At 33.4% G+C, this 21,360-nt stretch overlaps 1 protein-coding gene across 7 annotated transcripts in view; it reads right to left on the reverse strand.

Moving 5' to 3' along the window:
• LOC123322683 (ankyrin-3-like) overlaps positions 1–21,360 on the reverse strand; it is a 116,244-nt gene that overhangs the window by 8,877 nt on the left and 86,007 nt on the right. For 6 of the 7 annotated variants that reach the window (XM_044910669.1, XM_044910668.1, XM_044910666.1 and 3 more), the window contains exons 11-22: positions 20,496–20,651; positions 19,748–20,044; positions 17,781–17,964; positions 15,082–15,174; positions 11,721–11,852; positions 10,512–10,626; positions 5,381–5,605; positions 4,426–4,586; positions 4,158–4,369; positions 3,781–3,985; positions 620–783; positions 262–561 (exon numbers count right to left, since the gene is read on the reverse strand). In XM_044910669.1, the coding sequence (XP_044766604.1) occupies positions 262–561; positions 620–783; positions 3,781–3,985; positions 4,158–4,369; positions 4,426–4,586; positions 5,381–5,605; positions 10,512–10,626; positions 11,721–11,852; positions 15,082–15,174; positions 17,781–17,964; positions 19,748–20,044; positions 20,496–20,651 (2,244 nt within the window). The remainder of the gene's footprint in view (positions 1–261; positions 562–619; positions 784–3,780; positions 3,986–4,157; positions 4,370–4,425; positions 4,587–5,380; positions 5,606–10,511; positions 10,627–11,720; positions 11,853–15,081; positions 15,175–17,780; positions 17,965–19,747; positions 20,045–20,495; positions 20,652–21,360) is intronic. The other variant, XM_044910665.1, reaches the window with a different exon arrangement.

Here is a 21,360-nt window from a genome sequence, read left to right on the forward strand (position 1 = left end):
ATCAAAATTTAAGAAAAATCTAAACGTAGGAAGAATGAAAAAAATTCATTATGTGTTGGACCCAACAACACCTTAAACACTCATAAAGTTAAACGTCGGGACATACTCCTAATAATATGGACGATGTCCTCCTCAGGTACCTCATCCCAGAGACAACTTCTAGCTCGCCATCAGAGTTAGTAGCATCTTCGGGTGGGTGAAGGTAAAATACACTATCACATCATACAATAAATCAAAAAATAAATTTTAGAATTTACTCACCACATCCTTTACACGGACAGTGAAAGCAAGCCTGTTCTCTCTGAATGCCTTGAATCCCAACTTCAGCTGATCGCCAGATTGAAGTACGGGCACCAGGTTTCCAGTGAATTCCAAGAATATATCCTTTCCTTCTAGTACCTCAACATCGCGACTTTTCGCTATTTCAGTGAAATGTTCCTGATGCTCCAATGTCTTGTCCTCTTTATCATCAGTCATACAGAAAACCCTAATCCTGCATTCGTGCTGATTTACCCTTTTGGCGAAAACAACGAAATTTGCCATGAAGGGAACATGGGTAGACTGAAAGTTTTAATTGCGTTAAGGGAGATACTCAAGGTATTTGGTTTTCGTTCATTACTTGTGTATATAATTCTGTTGCCATCTTAGCTGCATCGGAAACATTTCGGCAATCCATAAGCCAAAATCTAGCTGAAACTGTGGTAGTAAACGATACGCATTCTTTGACAAATGTCAAGGGGGTGGAACCAGTGACGTCCTCCCATACAGCTTTATTTTGTCCTCCTATCATTCATGCAGAAAGAAATATATTAATAGTTGAATTTACAAAAAGTTTTAGAAGAGAGTTGAAAATAATATCGAAGCGAGAATAATATTGGTGCAACCGAACATGTATTATGTATGATTTTTCTGAAGCGATGGATTTATTCAAGAATTTCTTGATTCATTAAACCCAACCAAATAAGACAGAATGAACGGATTCTTAGATTTTCTGAGTTGGACCACATTTTATTATGAATGAAATATCTCAGAAAATTCTAAATGATATATGATGGGTGCGCTAAGTGCAGAACAGATTCTCTATGTGCTGATAGTTTTATGCACATCTTCAATTTTCAACACTGATTCCGGAATGTGAACTCATTTTAGTTGTGTAAATCTTCCACAACTAGTACATAGTGAATTATTCGAGTCTGAATCTGAATTTAAACTTCATCATAAAATTCAATAATTATGCTGACGATTTTTCAAGTCATATCCTTCTACTGGTGCTGATGGTAGACATTTTTCAAATTGACGCCGATATTCTGTAACGAACTCAACTGTGACGTCGTACAGGGTTAGGAAAAAAAACACGAACGGTCGGATTTTCCATCAAAAAAAAATTATTGTCATTTTAATGAAGGAAGTAACGCCGAAAGGCTATGAAAGATATCAAAATAAATCGGAGTGGCAGAAATCTACACCTTCAGTATACCATTGAAAACGTGCATAGATCGAAGGTGAGTAGCGATAGACCGGTTTCGCTCTTGTTTGAGAGAGAGAGCTTTATTGATTAATTGCATATCACTTATGCTTTCACAGGTCATTAAAAACATTGATAAAATAGTAGTTGAAGTTCCTAATACATAGAACTACAAACTAATTCATACAATCGAACAAACATATAGTTATAATTTATAATAAATAGAAAGAGCCCACGTGAAAGATGCGTCCAGGTACATACCCAGGTATTTAACAGAGGCATTCGTGTTGGATAGGCTACTCATATTTCTTAGGCCGAAAATTAGTTCCTGAGTCTTTCCTTCACCAGTGACCCAGCGTTTTTCTATTCAGCGCAACTTTTATATAAGGCATTTTCAGAAAGCCCTTGTATATTTTAAAATGATCGACCGTTCCGGTAATTTTTTCTGAGCCTGTATACTGACGTCATGAAATGACGTATGTGGGTTGTGACATTACAACGTCATTCTCTGGGTCAAATAGACACCTGAGATGACAAAACATTCGTCGAAATGACGTCAGCATGCTAACTGGGTACGAAGGGTAAGGGTGTAAATGAATATGTAGTTGCGAAATAATTTAAGAAATTTAACGAAATTTTGTTATTTGTTCAGAATGCAACAAAAATTAATCTTTCAAAGAAATAATATGAATAAGAAGAAAAGTTTCTTGCTGAGCAAATTTAAGGGGCCCTTAGGGCCTCTAAAGACTTTCAGGCTTGAATAATTATGCGAAGAATGTCTACATAGTACAGAGTTCACCAGAATCTATACAGAAAATGGAAACGATCAACAACTCATGTGTAAAGCCCGTTTGCAACAGCCGAGAATTCTCTAGAAAATTTACTCGAGATTTCATGCGCCGTGAATTATTTACCGTTGCATACACACTTTCGGTAGAATTCTCTGCTCAGTTACATACAAAATAATCTCTGCCGTTTTCTTGCGAGAATTTTGTAGAGAATTCTCCAGAGAATTCTCGGCTGTTGCAAACGGGCTTAAATTGGAATAGTGTGTGATCCCGAAAAAAATTTCAATGATGTACTCCTACACTGAGTTTCATCGAGAAATCAAGTATCAAACTCATACGCATTTTGTTGGAATCAATGAGGAACTCTAATGAACAAAAATCTTTTTCTATGTTCACCATACTCCAGAAATCAGTGAAGAAACTAAACTAATCTTATAAGCAGGATATAAAATGAATAAGTGAATGGAACTAAATTTACCTGATTTAGTTCCTATACGAAGCATGGATATTAAGAGTGGTTTGCAATAGTAAAGACAACATCGATATGAATAATCAACATGCTCTAAACAACATTTTTTTCCAGTAGCATAATTATACTCTGATACTAGAATATCTATTTTATGTAACTTCACTACTACGAAATAAACTGTTTCAAAAAATACAACACATACACATCTAAACTTCAATTGAATAGGTTTAATGAATGAATCTGATATGAATCTGAATTGTAATATCACGAAATTTTGTAAACGTAGAATTTATATTTCTACACGAAAGTATGTTGAATTTCGTGTAATGACAATGTTATGGTAAATTTGACAAAAATTATTCTAACAAAATGGTTAAAATTCAACAGTCAATCCAATTTCTCTTGATTTCAAATAAAAATCCGCGGTGGTGAAAGTCAATAGTAATTTTTTAGAAGCATTAGGTATAATTAACAACGGGTTTCACAACACTTTTGGGGCCTGATTAATCATGCCGTTAGTTGCTGAAACTTTTTAATTCCCGAAAATTTTGAAGGAGTGGGAAATGAAAATCTTTAAATATACATTATAAAGACCAAAATCTGATGGGTAACCTCAACGCTTCTATGACGGAATATCGATTGGAAAAGAATCAAAATGGATCCGTTATTCATTTCATATTTTGGATTCAATTGAATAAAGTGTGGAATTCAACCATTAAATAAATTACTTTTACTCAAGAAGAGTGGTGATTTTATTAGTCCTATAACAACATCCTCAATTTTAAAGATTCGTTTTTTTTATTGATTAGCAAATTTTTTAAGTCGAAACCATCTTCATTCATAAGTAGTGATGACTTTTCAATAAAAAATAATAAAAAGGAAAATATGAGACACAACTTTTTTCGTTTTAGGATAAAATATTTTTAGCGATCGATTTTCTAGTTCTAGACAAGAGTAAATTAACTTTGACTAGGCTTACTCTTCATTCAATCTCTTAATTTTGGTAGAATGTTTCGATTTAATCGGTATACTTTCAACCGAATTACTTATTCGTTTACCTGTGATCGAGCAGAGCAGTCTGAGAGTTGGCGCAGATCCAGAATATTGATTGATCATTCCTTGTGTATGAGCTCTTGGTGCAGGTAGACTCAATGTGATTGCTTTGTGGAATTTTCTTCGTCTTGGTTCTACAGTTACAATTGGAGAAATTGCCACTCCATGACCCAGAAGTTTTGAGACTATCTCAGTCTCAATAGCTTGGGCCTGAAATTATAAAGGAAAACTTGTTGTACATCATTCAAATTTCCCATATTCGAATACTAATAGCCAGACAAAAATTAGAATCAATCAACACTGAAGCAACCAGTTGAATAATATTTTAATCATAATTGCAACAAATTAGGCCATCCTGAAAAAACCAATCATTTCTACTTACTTGTAAACCAACTCTTATTTTCTTCGTTAGTGCGTTTGGTGGAAATACAGCTTGCACCAGAGGGACAGCAGTACTTGATACGGTTCCTCCATCAGGACCAATGGCGTGTATTTCCTGTCGAATTCTAGATACGACAGCGAAATAATGTGGAAAATCATTGGTTAGGATACGTGTTATCCTGTTAGTGTGTAGATCTTCGATTTGACTCAGCTCTGAAATTACCGTTATTTCTAAGCAAATTTTCATGATGAAACGAGAAACTCCATACCTTCGCCATCGAAGCTATGGTTCAATACGTCTTGCACAGCCTCCTCGTTCGCTTCCAATGTGTGTTCTTTCCAGGTTTCCCCATTTTCTGATCTCAAAACAATAATTTCCCTTTGTTTTCCTCTTAATGAAGCGAAATGTGGCACTTCTATGATAACTGGTCTGTAAAGATATGGGAATAAGCTAACTTAGCTCACTCTCAAAACATAATAGTCGTATTTCTTCAATACACTACCAACTTATTCTCGATTATAGGAAGACTGTAACAGTCAAAATCAATAACCTTGAAATAATACAGAGTCATACTTTCTTAAGATCAACCAAAATTGTACGGAGAACTACAAAATATATTTTCATGAAATTCATTAACAGTGTGTCATTCGGGATGAATAGAAATTTTAAAATATTTTCGAATTTTTATCACTTCCGGTTATATGGAATTGATGTGGCTTATAAAATATGACAATTTTCAGTTCACTTCAACGTTTTAAAAGACGGCATGCCCAATAAGTCATCCAATTTTTGGATTCCCTATCAAATTTTGATGTGGTTCCGATCATGACCTCACTGTAATTCTGAAGCTTTGCAGAGATGTTTAAGCTTTTAGGAAAATATTCTTTATCCAGGAGATCACAAGGACGGAATTGACCCGTAATTGATGTTTGAAGGATAAATTTTTCGTTGTTGATAGCACATTACACTCTTCTTTGAGGGAGATTTCCTGACCCACCTAAATCATCAAGAGGCGCCTTGAACAGAACAGTGGGTAAATTGACAAATTTCGTTTTCTTTTGACTTATTTTACTTCAGCCGTAGATCGCTATATGTATTTGTGTTCAAATAGCAATGATTTTCATTCGTGGGATAGCAGCAATTTTTATTTATTTTATATTTTTTAAATAAAAATTACTAGTAATCAAATACTTCCCAACCCTGCAAATGAATAGTTCTCTTACCCCAAGAATTTGGCTCCAACTGGTCCAAGTTCGAGAAGCCTGCTAGCCAGAGCTTCTCCCTCCATCAGAGGTGGAGGGTGTGGTGTTCTTTGAGGTCTCACATATCTGCAAGTGATGCGTGTAGGACTTCCTGCGCATTTTGGTGGAACTATAACTCGCACTCCAGAATGTCGACATCCTCGCATAGCACCTCCTCTTGCATCAACCAGGAATGATACAAGGAAGCTTCAAAAAAATCAAATATGTTTAAAGGGTCCAATTGAACGAAGAAAAGGTTATGGCCTTCAAAATTGATAAATGATCCACCATATAATGTTTTGGAAACCTCTTCATCAACAACCTATAGGTACTATAATTATGAGGCTGTAGTAGAATTTAGTTCCTCTTTTATATCAGAGGATTGTTTAATATTCGAAAGAAATTTGACTTCTGTTGCACTTAAGCAAGTGTTTCCGGCGGAAATTCAGTCTTCCATCACAAAAATGTTATTATATTTTATTATCATCAGCAATTTGAAGACCATCGTATATTATATTAGATGTTTAATTGAAAGCATTCAAAACGAAGCATAGATGAGAATAACAACAAACTTTCAGAATGAGTAGGTATTAACGAAAACGCGTCAAGTTAAATCTTCGGACAGTATAATTGCCAATTGCTTCCAAGGATTAAATACATAAGATACTGGATCAATAGAGTTTTTCTATCTTGCTGCAAGAATTCATATAGTAGTTATAATTATTACTGGTTTTTGGGATACCTACTTATAAGTAGGTATCGCCCTGTATTTGTCTAGTTCGATTCATTTGTTGATGTTATGCATCGGAAATTAATAAACAGAGTGTAGTATACTATTCAAAATATAGGGATTGATATTGAATTTATACGATTGTGAATGTGATCTTGAAATCAAAAAACGACGTGTCCCAGCTTTTTCATATAGTTCGGCTCTGCCGACCTATACAGAGCCGCTGTTTCATTTTCAATGCACCACTGTGTATATTATTCCATACGACGATGCCCAATCTAATTTTGGGCGTTGGTCGTTGCTTACCTAATTTTTATCTCATTGTGGGGAAACTAGTCGTTAAAAATATGATGAAAAAATCCTGAGTCACATTAGCAGAGATATTGTCCAATTTTTTTCCCATGGTTATGAAGAGGACCAAACTCATACATATCCGCATAAATATCTAATGAAATTTCATGTATGGTTTACATATGAGCCGGTCAGAGGAAAAGTGGTATAAGTCACAAATTCCGATTTTTGAGTTATACCGATATTTGGCTACCAAAGATTGCATATTATTCTTCTTATGAGTGGTATGAGTCGAATCGTCGTTTTTACCGAGTTATACCCATTTAATGTTTTTCCTCTCAACAAAATTTTTCATACCTCTCAATGCGGTTTTTCACTCAATTGAAACGTAAAACCTTCATTTCCAACATTTCTCTTAATTGTAGTTAGATCACTTTTCCTCTGAGCCACTCATATATAATTCAGCTAATAATTCAGTTTGCAACAGCTCCATATAGCTCCTATATCCAGTTAACCCGTTAAAATATTTTATTTCAAATTCAATACACTGTCTTCCAACTTCATATTATTTTGTTTGATATATTTACTATATTTATTTAAAGAAAATTATACCGTCCGTCTATATAGTATTATATCCTTTAAAAGTTCTATCTATTGGTTGTGTATTTTCAAAGTGCGATTTGATTCTGATTCTGGTCCACATTTTTTTGGGCAAATAGAATCATACGATGACATTAAAATGATTTTTATCATTGATCCAGATGCAAAATAGCTCATCGTTGAATTAGATGATTTTGTTAATTTTCTCATTCCACTTTTATCAGTATTCAATTACCTTGTTTTCCTTGAATTTAACACATAGATTAGAAAAAGCATGCTCAACACCATCATCCCAATAAATTTAAAGTGTACTGTGTCAAGTGCAAATAAACATCGAGTGAAAACACATTTGGAAATAATAATTCATAACAAGCAGAAAATACACTATCTACCAATCTCTAAATCAGTCATAAACTTACTTCCTCCTACCCATGATACTGCATAGAAATCGCGAAAAAATTCAATAAGTACTGTTGAAGGATTTAAGTGTTTCAAATATGATGAAAATCTTAATAAAAATTTACTAGCGAGGAATAATGAAGAAGGGAGAAATATTCACTAGTCATATAGTAATACAGGGTTAGTTATGAGGAACTGTACATATTCCACGTATAGAACTTATTCAGATGTAATTCAATCATTAAAAAGTGCTTCCTCTGAATAGGGCCGAAAAACTAACTTTTGAACAGTTGTCTCGAATGAAATTAAATTTTCAAGGAATATGTATATTCAAACATATTCAGAATTCCGAAAATCCAGAGGTCCAGCTATAAAAATTTTTCCAATCTAAAAACAATGAAGCGGGTATAATGAAATGGCAACAAGAGACTGATCTTAGATCCTGTTCCTCGTCTCAGTGTACACTGAGGAAAAATGTCAACAGGGTAGCATAGACCATGTAAATCATTTGTTGACATATGCCAATAGGATCTTTCTGAATTCAAATCTTTCAGAGAATAACACTCTGAATTTGTTCAGGAAACAACCTGTATGATTAACATTATTTCATTTATTTACTTTGTCTATATCCGTACCAAATATCAGTATCAACAAAACTAAGTAAATGAAAAAATTCTTCCTTTCGAATACATCAGCTGTTTTGTCACAGTCTATTTTACAGATATTAAAGGTTGAGGAATTCATTGAAATAAATCAATACTAATACCAAATGTTACGGAACGTGGAGTACAGCAATTTGATACCAAATGTTCAAATGTATCATAACCTTGTATACTCAATAATAATATTGGAAAAATGTTCAGAAGATAATTAAATTTCATAGCAAAAATTTATTGACACCTTAGTATTTTTTCAAAATGAAGGGGCCCTGACTGCCAAAGAATTTCACTGAGTCTGGTTCTGGTTTAACTGCTAGGATGGTTGCGCATCAACATTGAGTTTCATTGAGGTTGAATACTCAACGGTATCAGTAAGATTTGAATTATTTACAAAATGTACACAATGCAAAGCAGGTTATTATGAACAAGTAGGATTTTTTCATTCGGTAAACCCCATTCAAGAAATAATTGAAAATTGAATCAGTTCGGACAACAAAAGTAACAGTTCATGTTGAAAAAATTATACCGATAACTATAATCGAAACGATTAAGGGGCAATGCAACTTTGGTGTTGATGTATCGTGTTTGAGATTAGTGCCTAGCATCTATCGTTCAAAGAATCTTTCAGATTCAACAACTTTCCATTCACGATTAGGATTTTGAAAGAAGCATTCACACCACGGCTCAGTTCCGCATTTTTGATGACGTACAATAGGCAAGGTCCTACACCATCAATAAATAGAAAATAAAAAAAAATTTTTTGACCATAAATTATGAAATATCGTATAATTTATACTCCGTCATATTACCAATATTAAGATTGAGGTTGATATTTTATATATTTGTTTACGTATTATTTGCTATAAGCTAAGCACTATTTTCAAACACAGTTGTGAAATTTTCATAGTATGCAATAACCAATTATTTTGGTCCGTCTATAGCAACTCACTTATATTTAATTTTTTTGAATTTTTTATGGGGATCAAGTTTCCAATAATGGCCATTCAAGAATTTCCTTTGATTATTTATCGATTATTGTTTTACTGGGTTAATTCACCATTTAATATGTGCAACATTCAGTGCATTCTCATAGGGTACCGACAAAAAAGATACCTTTCTCTGCATAAGCGTTGTCCTTGTCTTTTTCGGCATACGAGATCGTCGAATGAGGGCCACATTTCACTGCACAAGCTGGGTATACATATACATACAAACCACTACTAGGGTTTTCGTACAAGTGATATCACAAAATAAGTTGATTCTTGAATGATCCTAAATTACAACAATCACATGAAAAAATGATTATACTCGAAGGACAAAACCAAAACACTCAGAACTACTTAAAAGTTTAACTTTTCATTGTTTCCAGAACAGAATTGAGGGGTTAGTTAGGTAGGTTTGAAAATTTCAAGAAATCGATTTTATATTTCTGTTTGTTATTAAATGGTATATACGATATGTTTCAAATATTCTCCTAAAATTTCAAATCGATCCGAGTAAAATTCTAATGGCGAAAATTTTTCCAAAAAATTAGGTTTTTTCTTTTCAAAGTTTGTCAAAAATTCCAATTTAATTATTTTTTTCTTCGTCCAATAACGAGATTCATCAAATGTTCAATCTATCATAAACTTGTATATTCAATAATAATATTCGAAAAATGTTACTAACATAATTAAATTTCATAGCATCGTAGCACAACAACAAAAGTTGGGCATACCATAATATAAATAGTACCTATCCGAGAAAGTAAAAATGCCTAATGTAGGTACTATAATAATTTTTTCGAGCCAATACATGGCGAAAATTTGTCCAAAAAATTTGTTTTTATTTTTGTTCAAAATTTGTCAAAAATTCAAATTTTATTTTTTTCCCTTCGCCCACTAACGACATTTATTCCTGTACTAACAAAATATTTTTGGTTTAAGATGAACCAATAATGATATATGCTATCCACGGCAAGACCTTTTTTTTTGAGTCGTCCAGAGAGATGAGGTACCAACAGCCAAGTTTTCGGAATTGTTGAATAAAAATTTCACAAAATACTGTTTCAATAAATGTATCTTTGAAATGCTGAATTTCTTAAATAAAACATATGATTGTACATATTAAAAATTTAGTGAAAATGCCCTTTTTTTGAAACTCTGAAACCCACCTAACCCCTTAATACTTGAACTACATTTTCAAAATGTTTCTTATCCTATGGATATGTTGGAAAAATTTACTTACAAAAAAATTCGGCTTCTGCGTATACGAACGTTTTTCTTCATCAATAATCATTTTTTCAGTTGTAATTCGAAAGAGAATTTTTTAGAGAGAGAATGAACAAATTCATCTTTCAATTGAATATTTATAGAAACAATACAATTCGAGAAGTTAATGCACAAGCAAAAATCCGTTAATCGAAATGAGAATAAACTGAAACTATAAAACTTACCCTGCAGTGATAGGTGGTTTTACTATATCTACATTGTCTGGAGCCGATGGTGCAGAATTATATTCTTTGGCTTGTACTGGATTGATTATCAATTCGCCGCTGATTTGTGAAGGAGCTGAAAAGAATTGGCACATGAAATGGCGTTGTTATTGTCTCATTTCATCCACATTGAACTTGCAGCAAAAAATTTCATTTTGTTCGAGTTAGTGAAGAATTCCAAATATCAATGTAAGAATTGATCGAAATTATCAGCCATTTGTCCCCAAAAAAATAAAAATTTTTGTGTCTTGGAATCATATGACAATTTAATGAATATTTTTTCACTGGGGGACTAAACTAAGCAGCAAATGAAGTGGGACACTAAAAAATTGTCCAAGATTGACTATCTTTAACTTCAACATGCTTCGAGATGCAGTAGTAAATTCATATTATGTTTCATCGGAATCTGAACGACTTATATTTGAGCTGAAACATTATCACAATCAGGAAGGAATTCCCTTTTATTGGGAAACCCAAAAAGATGGTGCCAGATGCCAGATCTTCAGAAAAGACCCGCAACTACAAATTTGGAATTTTAATTGGAAACATGCATCAGATGCATTTCATTTTCGGGTTGGATTCATTGAAAGTTTTCTTGATATTAGAATCAATAAATGATGTGATGTCTTCAACCTTCAGTCCAAGAGAGTTACCAACATTAACTGTTCTCAAGCAACTGCATATTAGGTGTCAATAGTTTTCCTCCATGACAAAAATAATAGTGTGCTGCTTTTATAAAAGTCAATGGAGTATATATCTACTGAACGCAATCACCGATTTAGCTGATTTCTGAAATAGAGATAGATCGCAACTGGTCCAAAGAAGAATATTGTGGGATAGTTTTATGAAGTTCGTGGAATAAGCAATGTTGATGAAAAAGTGATTTAGACTTTATTGCAAAAATAAACATCATATTAGCCTCCACAGTCTGGCCATTATCATCCTTTTAAATTCTACCAAGTGAACATATTACATAAACAACGCAGAAAAATATTTTTTGAAGGGTTGTAACTTGAAGGTGAAGGGGTTCTATATGAAGAATAATACTTAGGACACCCTTTGCTATATTTGTCAGAATAACCACCTTAAAATCTTCCACATCAGTTCGTACACAACCTTTATACTTTCGAATTAATTTTTACAAGATGGCGCTAAAGAACTTGAACTTACCCATAGAATTTCTGTACTCGTTCTTCTCGTCGTTCGTCACATCTAGTTTCATCGAATCGTCTCCCAGCGATTTCATGTCATCGAAAGTCATATACTTGTACTGATGATGATCACTGGATAGGGGATCGTCGCCTAGAGTCACAAAAATTAATCAAAAGGTAGTTCGATTTATTTTTTGCACGATACGAAGCGATAACATTGAAACAATGAAAAATTCATAATATCACAGATAAAACGAAGAGCTCGGATAAAACAACCAGTACGAACAATTATTTAGAAAATCATACACCTAATGAAGGAACTCCAGTCGAGTGTGTTCATGATTCGAGAGCTGAAATACGTTTAATTATGCTGCAAGTAATTAAATGAAATGTAATATGTTGAATCTCTGACTGGATGATGTATTATTTATTTGATAGATATCAAGTGCGAGTTCAGTGTTCGAATCTTTTAGTTTTCACTGCAACAATTACCTTGTATATCGTCAATTAGTCTTGTTTTATCAATTATTTTTATTTAAGACAGGAATAATTGCTATTATAGGGCGAACATTTTAATCGTCTCTATATTTCATCTGCGCTGACGATTCACTGTACAGGAATATGGTATGGAACATTTTAAATCTCCATTTTTCATTAATTTACTTAGATCTTCTGGCTTTTAGCTTTATGTATTTTTTACAATAACTCCTGATATCACACGATTGATAATAATACTTCGAAAATGTATTATAGTTTCTCAGAAATTATATTCCAAGCTATAAAATTGCGGCAAAGTCCAAATATCTGCTTCGTTATATCGCTCATTTCAATTATTGCAATCTCAATAATGCTCCAAAAAAGCCAGACGTCAAGAGCACATTTCAGCGTAGCTTTTAGAATTAAATCAAAGAAAATTCGACTGCACAAAACATACACAGCACTTGGTACCCAACGTTGTCAATTCTGATCTTTTTCATTTCATACGTTATCACTAAAGACGAATCGAACTCAAAAAAATTCCAACATTACAAATTTCAAATAAAAAGTTTTGACGAAAACAAAGATCATATCAAATTTATATTCAGCAGTTGTTCCAACATGATTAAGGCGGCGAGTAATTGAACATTGATATCCAATGACAATATTTGAATGCTCAAAAGAACCCTACATAAAAAAAAACTCTCAGTTTCACTCGTGGATCGTGCGGAACTCGATAAGAAGTAAAAATAAATTGCAGTTATTCACCTGGAGTGCGAGATAAATCAGTGAAAAAACATTCGAACGGAACTCAAAGTGAACTGCAGGAGAAATTGGTTTTCTTGAATCTAGGCGAGGCTTATCTAAAGTATCAAATGTACCTACCTACGTACGTGCTATCGATGATGCTATATTATTTTTCCAATTATCTTATCGTTAAATGATATAGAGGATAAATAAATTCGCTAATATATGGGAGGATAATAGGTGAAATGAAATGAAAATGAAGATTGCGAAAAACTCGAGTCGGGAGTGAACCGATAATGTGGAAACCATTTCCTATTATCGACATCGAAGTTGAAAAAAAAAATCTAGTTTCATTTTGGAATAACTGATATTTCTGGATTCTTACATTTATACGATCTAGGATATTTGCTATTCGTGATATTCATTCTGCTCCTCAAATTGACTGAAATATTTGCTAACCCTTAATGTTCTGAGTGGGCGAAATTCGATGGGATTGAATGTCAGATCTGTAACCGTAAGCTATGGAAAATGGATACCACGTTTCCAACCTCAATTTTCAAAAGATGGATAATGGCCCAAACCGCATCCCTCTATCTTCTCTTGTTTTCAATTTATGAGTGAAAACACATCATTCGGCTCTTTGAATAAAATTGGAATATGTATTTAAAAAAAGTAACCCTTATATCACTGAAGTGGTGGACTGAAAAAATTCGCCACTGCATTCTACATAAAAAAGTGTCTGTAAAATGTTACATTTGTTTTTCCATATCAGTGATAAAGGCACCAGTTCAAACAGCCCAAAAAAAGTTTTCAGTTATATACAAAACAAAAGATAGAGGGGGATGCGGTTTTGGCCTTTATTTATATCTTTTGAAAATCGAGATCAGAAACGTGCCATCCATTTTCCCCTAGCTCTTAAGGTTACAGCCATTCGAATCCGAATTTTGCCCACCCTCTACATCTTTTGATTTGATTCCAGTTCTTAAGTGTTGTCAGTGGTATTATAGTGGATTTGATTAGACTCGAAGGCCCATTTTTATGGATTAAATAATCTCTTGAATTTTTGGTATATTCTAGATTCTGACCTGCCTGGCAAGTGGCCATTGACTAGTTTTTCGAGATACGGGGTGTCGATTAATCCTGGAAGAAGTTACCTGATCTTGACCAAAATTAATTAACAACATACAAACAATTTGTTATTTCGGATATGGGAGAAAATTCTGAAGGTAAATCAAACGTACGGCAATGGTCGTCGCACAGTCATTACTGGTAGAGGGTGTTTCATCAAAGATTGTGCCCCAAATTGATAATAAAATGCCAATATCAATAACGCGATAGAAGATATGAATTTGCGGTTTTGATAGGTCAATCGGTATTGCTATTTGGCTTTTTATAAGAAGCTTTGAGTTATAGCATTAATTATTTTGATAGCTCTTTCGGTGTTTAAAATACAGGGTGGCATTGAAAAGTATCACTCTTATCTTTATACTTATCGAAGAAGTTGAAACTTGATCTCATAGAATATTTTTGGTAGAATCCATGCAGTGAGGAAGTTACTTTTTTCTTTTGTTTCTGTTGTTTCTACTCCAAAATATCAAATTTCTGCTTCGGTCATTTTTCATATCATAAAAAAGTAGCAGACTATCACGAAATCCCAATCCTTTATCTCAAAGATAAGGAAGATACCCCACAAAACATAGGTTGAAATTTAGAGCTCAATTTTTCATCTCTGAAACCCTGTATCTCAAAAACTTGTTATAGGTACTAATTTTTGTACATTCCAGAAATTTAACCGAAAGCCATTTACCATACAAATGGTGCAACTCCTAAGACGAATCAAATCATGAAAAGAATCTCTGAAATTATCAATTATAATAAGTATCGCACTTTTAAATAAATAAATAAAAAAATAATAATAATAATACAATATCTCTTTTCCAAAGCATTTGTTGCTGAGATGTAATTTTCCACAATGTGTGGGTACCTACTACATCCTCAGAATTCAAAACGTCTTCGCATAAGTTTGATGGTCTATGAAATCTGTCAGATATAAAAATGGCGGAAAATGATTATTATTATCGAGTCACTCCCAACAATTTCAAGCAAAAAGCGGCAAAATAAAGATGCGTTCAAAGTACAGAAAGCTATAGACTTACGTGTATACGTCATATTGCCTTGGTAGAAGGGTAGATAAACGTGCTGCGCATGCGTTGGTCGACCGTAAGCCACTGGAGGCTCGTCCACTCCGCCTGCATGCAACAAGCACCACCACCCTTAGCGTACTCGTAAAATACAAAAAAGCCCGCCAACCCACATGTACATAATGAAATATCTTTTACCCAAATTTTCTTGTTAAATCGATTCTCATCGTATGGCCCATTCAGGAGAGAGAACGGATTTTTCATATGCAAATATTTCCCTAACCCTACAATATCCATTTCGTTGAAATTATATTCATTTTAATCCGTCATATAAATCGTCGGGGGATATTTTGTCTGATTGATCGTGAAGTTGAAAATCCATTTGTTATAAAACTTAATTGAGTTATAAGTATGATTCATATAAAATTACTTTGAAAAGAACAGAGTATGCTTAATATGAATCATCCTTACTTCAAACGAGTCTTTTTCTGAGACGTAAACAGAAATGTCTATTACTCTATTACGAGAAGACCACTTCGGATAAATAACTTTTACTCAATACCTGATAATATGGCTGCAAAAAAGAGTTTTTTTGTCAATAGAGTGAAGCAACATTTCATCTACTCCTTATTAGGTGCTACTCTTTTCGCTTCTGCGAACATTATACATTTATAAGTTTCCGCCCAAAAATTTTAAAAATACAACTCCAAAAGTAACTGAAGCAAGTAGTTTTTCGATATAGTAGTATCGCTTAGCCCGCCCATTTACCGGAAAAAACGTGAACTTTTGTCATTACATACATTACGTACATTAGAATAAGTTATCGTGAAGATTTTGGGAAGTGGAATACAGTCACAAAATTCATACTTTCGGTGTTTACACTTTTACGAGGGCTAGGGATAAGTTGAGTTTTTTAAATGGCAACTCTTTTTATGCTTGAAATGAATACACCTTTTGTTGCTGAGGATGATTTGGTCATTAATGTTACCCTATCTTTATTACGAAATGGTGAAACCTGATTGAAGGTCAATGAATACACTTTTGAACTGATTAAAATTTTTGAAGTGTTATCGAAAACATGCTTTTTAGTAGCAAGGTAATCGATGGAGGAAATAATTACATGTTCATTAATTTTTGTAATTCTGATTTTCATTTCAGATATTTCTCAAATCACCTGCATACAAAAATAGCATCTTTTTGAAAATTAAAAACATCAATCACTCCTTAAGTGTGTCGTTGACGTCAACATATATAAAAAAGATTAACCGTGTCATCCCCATAATATAAAAAGGTGGGTAAAAACCCATATCAATGGGTTTTCCATCTGAGTATTTCTAAGCTTTAGGGAGTACCTAATTCTACCCTGCAATTTCACCGTACAAAGGTACCCTTTGGTAAGGAATACTCAGCTAGGGAATCGCTAGGAGCTTGTAGCTACGGGATTTCGCTACGAGGAGACAGACGTAAAGGATCACAAACGATTTTTTATGTCTTGCACATAAATTTCTGTTTATATTCTCCTGAAATATTCAAATTTTAATGTCTTGTGCACTATATTCATTGTTTCCTTGTAATAAATTAAAAAAAAAATGTATAGGATTGATGTCGCCGAAAATCAATAATTGAACTCAAAACAGATTACTTATACGATTTTCTTAACCTACCTGAAGATGCTATTGTAATAGAGAAACACCGGTAGTGGTTTAAACTCATTTTGATGAGTTTGTATTTATCATAAAATTACAGTAATAATTCGAAAACATAAGATTCTGTGCTTTTGATATTGACCTGTCGTCATAGTTTGAAAATAAAAATATTTTGTTTTTACCAGGTGGAGAAAAATCGTTTCCATTTTTTCTTCAAGAATAGAACAAAATGATATTTTCTTCCTTGAATTCAAAACTATATTGAGAAATATCTGTGGTACATACGAAGGAGCGTAAAACATTTGAAGAGTTCATATGTGAAGTGTTGAAATGTCAATTAAAATACCCAATACTGTTCTTGAGCATATTAATAAGAAATTCTGATTATTACAATTAATTATCAAAATCAGCAGTCACTTAGTTAAGGATTCGATAGGTGACGACTTTCAGGCCCTTATAATTGAGGGTGTTCTTAGCGTTTAAATGTTCCCTAAACGTTGATGAAAACGAAATAGTAGCTAGCTAGGTGTCTCTCAAACGGGCTTAGGTATCTCTTAAAATTCAGTGATTATTGTTGAAAACATGCATAAATCATACACAGTAACAAAAGGAATATGCATTCTGGCACAAAGAGGTAGGGTTGACATTTCAAAAAAATGGGAGGCGTCGTCTACGTATAGACTAGATAATATGTATAATAGACTTCTAAGGAATCTATATATTATTTACTGCCTTTTTGAGATGAATACAAATGATAAATCCATAAGATTTTCCAACGGTCCCTTTCCGGAATATTCTTTTCCCAACATATTGTGGAAGAATATGTTCAGAACCCACTTTGGTTTATTATTTGAGTGTTGAAATGAATATTTGCATAAGAAAAATATAATACAGTTTAGGAAATTATCAAAAATTCACGAAACCTCATGTCTACTTCAAACAAACCATGGATTATGGTTAATGCAAACAATGCGCATATCTACCTACATAAGTTATTTCACAATGTAAAATCCCACACAAGATGAAAAATATGCACAAAATACAGATTTCAAATGGTACTACACTTACCACCTTCGTCTTCGGAGTCGGACATGAATGTCTCCTGCATGGCTTCTGGTGCAACTACCTTGTACTTCTCCTCTATGTTGACGGTAGTTGTAGTCGTTATTTCAGTTTCGGTCACCACCTTCAGTTCTTCGACAACACTGATATAACCCAATTTGTTGGCGATTCCTAATGCCGTTTGACCACTCTGTAAGAAATAATAATATATTGTTGATATTTGTACTCGATCTATATACTTCCAAAAACTAACGCAACAACTCGTGTTTGTAGCCGAATCTGGGTTTCGATATTTTTCCCATTGCTATTATTTTAATAATAAGTCCTTCAATTATTCTTCTTTCAATAAAACAGTTTATTGTTCGTATTGAAGCCTTGAATATGGGAATAATAAATAATAAAAAATAAATCCAACTCATTGGAATTAGCAACGATGAAAGTTATAGTATGCAATAATACAATAGCTCAAAAACTTTAGGAAAAAATGTTAAAAGGTGTCAAAAGGAAACAGAAATGATCATGTTTTGTTTTAACCTTGACCTTGACTTTAAGGTTATCTCAAGGTCAACTTCTATTCTGTAGCAATTGCATAATATTAATCAATTTTCTTCCATGAAACAAATGGATATATTTAAGAACTGATCTCTTGTCCTTCCCATGCATATAACTAGATTAGGAATCCTTTCAGTCAGTATGCATGTATATAAACGTTTATTATTACGCTCATCACGGATTTTCGAATTCATTTACTTTCTGACGTAAACTACCATTCCGAGAAATACGTAACCAGTGAGAGGACAACACACAGCGCTGATTTAAAACCCAAAAATGTTGTGACAAGATTTATTACCTCACATTCTCTTAGCATACATCGTGGAATGTGTCAAACTTTCGGTGGCGGCAAAAATTGAAATGATTTTTAATTACGGAGAATGCAGGAGGAATGTTGTTGATACTGTTGCACTGAATCAGAACAGTTTTCACAACAGAAATACTCCATGTCATAGTTCTTTTTATAGTTTCTTGAATGAATTTAGAGAAAATGGAAATGTTTCATCCACAAAAAGAAATCGTGTAGCGACAGTTGCCAATAATTCTCATGTAATTACACGTACAATTTATCGCATCTCAGAGAAGAATTTCCAGAATATTATAGTTTTGGCTCTCATATAATCAATGTCCTTCTATGATGATCGAGTAAAGAGCGAAGAGATTCGGATTTGAATAATATTACTCTGCTTCACCAGCTGATACAGAACAACTAATACTTAAGAGTTCATGACATTTATTGTTCTAAAATTGATAATAATTAACACATTTGAATCCAGTTCCGGCAAACAATCTTCAAAATTGAGAAAAACAACTATCAACTGAGAAAAAAGGATTTATTCGACGAAAATCTCCTGCAGAAATGACAATGACTCTACTAACGATTTAATTCGAACTGTCATCACCACGTCGTTACAATCTACATTTGAAATCCCAATTGAATAAATTCTTGAGAGGCAGACTATCTTATTGTGATTATTGAAATTATTTTTGATTTTTTTCCAACCGTTTAAATCAAATTTAGTTCAATATTTTGAAATCCGATAAAGAATGTTTCAGACAAAAGTTACTACTTTTTCCATGAAGAATAAAAAGTTGCACTAAAAAAGATACCTTTCCTTTAAAAAAATCAAGTTGATCTTGAAACAACCTTAAAGTCAAAGTCAAAGTCGAAAGAAATATGTTCAGCTTCTGTCCTCCTTGATACCAAACAATTTTTATTTGAAGCATATTTTTCCAAGTTCACAGTTCTTGAGATAATTTACTGTCTCAAGATAATTTACTGTGTCAATGCCGAATCCTGCATAATAAAAATTAAACAATACAAATACAAAAATAAAATAATCAAAATCGTAGAGGCATAGACATGCTACCGAATGAAAGATGGCGCGATAAATAATGACAATAAAATTATAATAGCTTACATTTGTCACGGCGTTAGGATCGGCCTTATTCTTTAGCAACAAACTAATCACTAACACGTGACCTTGCTGAGCTGCCTGATGTAACGGAGTGTAACCCGCGCTGGTCACCGGATTAACTTCAGCACCCTGTTCTATAAGAAGTCGCACCATATTTACATGACCATGATGGCAAGCCACGTGCAAGGGAGTATATCCCTGCTTGGTTTTCGTATCCTTTTGAGCACCTGCTCTCAGCAGCAACTGAGCGACTGGTACTCGATCCTCTTGAGCACACAGATGAAGGGGTGTGAGACCATTCTAGAATGAACAATTAATTTTTTAAATCGATTTTGATTTTTCAGAAGCAATTTTGGATGGATAGCGTAATCATACAAATAAGCGAAAGAAAATATTTAGTTTACTAGCACGAAGTAGAAAATCAACATATCGAGTTGATTCCAGAAAATAAAGGAATGTAATAGTACAACTCCCTTTTTTTTTATGTTATACCGAATATACGAATTTTACGACTTACTTTTCACTCACTCTAAAAAACAATATATGTATGTATTATTTCTGAAAAGAAAATCTCAAATTTTGAAAAATTGAAAATAAGAGTTGTAGAAAATGATCGAAGAATGAAAAATGTCTAAACGATTAAGAATTCAATCATTGTTAAACTGGTGGGAACGGCTAATAGAATTGTTTATTAAATGAAAGGTTTTGCCCTATATTTTCACAATTATATCGGTTGAATATAATATCTCACCTTAGCTGCCACGTTGGCATTTCCTTGATGTTCCAGAAGAAGAGAGGACATGTCCGAATGACCTTCTTGAGCACTCAAATGTAATGGTGTAAATCCGGCCTTAGACTCAGCATCAGCTTTAGCACCGTACTCCAGAAGTGTTGTGGCGATATCCATCTGAAATAATGATTCGGAAAGCGGCATTGTAGATTCCTTTCATCGAAAAACGATAAATAGTGCAGAATTAACTGAATAAGATATTTAAACGGATGTTCAGAATGCATGAATAGGAAAAATAATACTGGATGGTCAATTATGTCCATCATTTCGGAATTCGTCCTTCTGCTATCAATGACATTCGTTCAGAAATAGCGGTGACACTAATTTACAGAACACAATAGCTGTTGATGAATGAATAGAACCTAGTTTTATGGGTATGAATTTAAGATATTTCTGTATATTAAATCCAGCAAATCTCGAAAAGCTGCTGGTTTCGACGGAATTCATCCTGAGTTCATCAAGCATTTAGACAAAAAAGCCTTGTGTTATTGGTTGTTATCTTTTTATAATAACATTTTCTGAATTCTGGCAATTTTCCGGAATTTTAAAACGCAGAAGGACTCTTCTGATCCTAGTAGTCATCGACCCTTTCATTGAAGCAGCTTTCAATGATAAACTGAAAACATAGGAACAGCATTTGTGGATTCATCTGTAGCCTATATGACACAGTATGGAAGGATGGTTTATTTTCAAAATGTATAGGTAGTATAGGTGTACCCATCTGAAGTGTGAAACGATGGTTCGCTTATTAGAAAACATGCTGTCAGATAGAAGGTTTCGAGTTTTTGTTATGATAATAGTAGTAATTTCAATTTATATCTGTGTG

The sequence above is a fragment of the Coccinella septempunctata genome, chromosome 1, assembly GCF_907165205.1.
Source record: "Coccinella septempunctata chromosome 1, icCocSept1.1, whole genome shotgun sequence".
Classification (NCBI taxonomy): Eukaryota; Metazoa; Arthropoda; class Insecta; order Coleoptera; family Coccinellidae; genus Coccinella; species Coccinella septempunctata.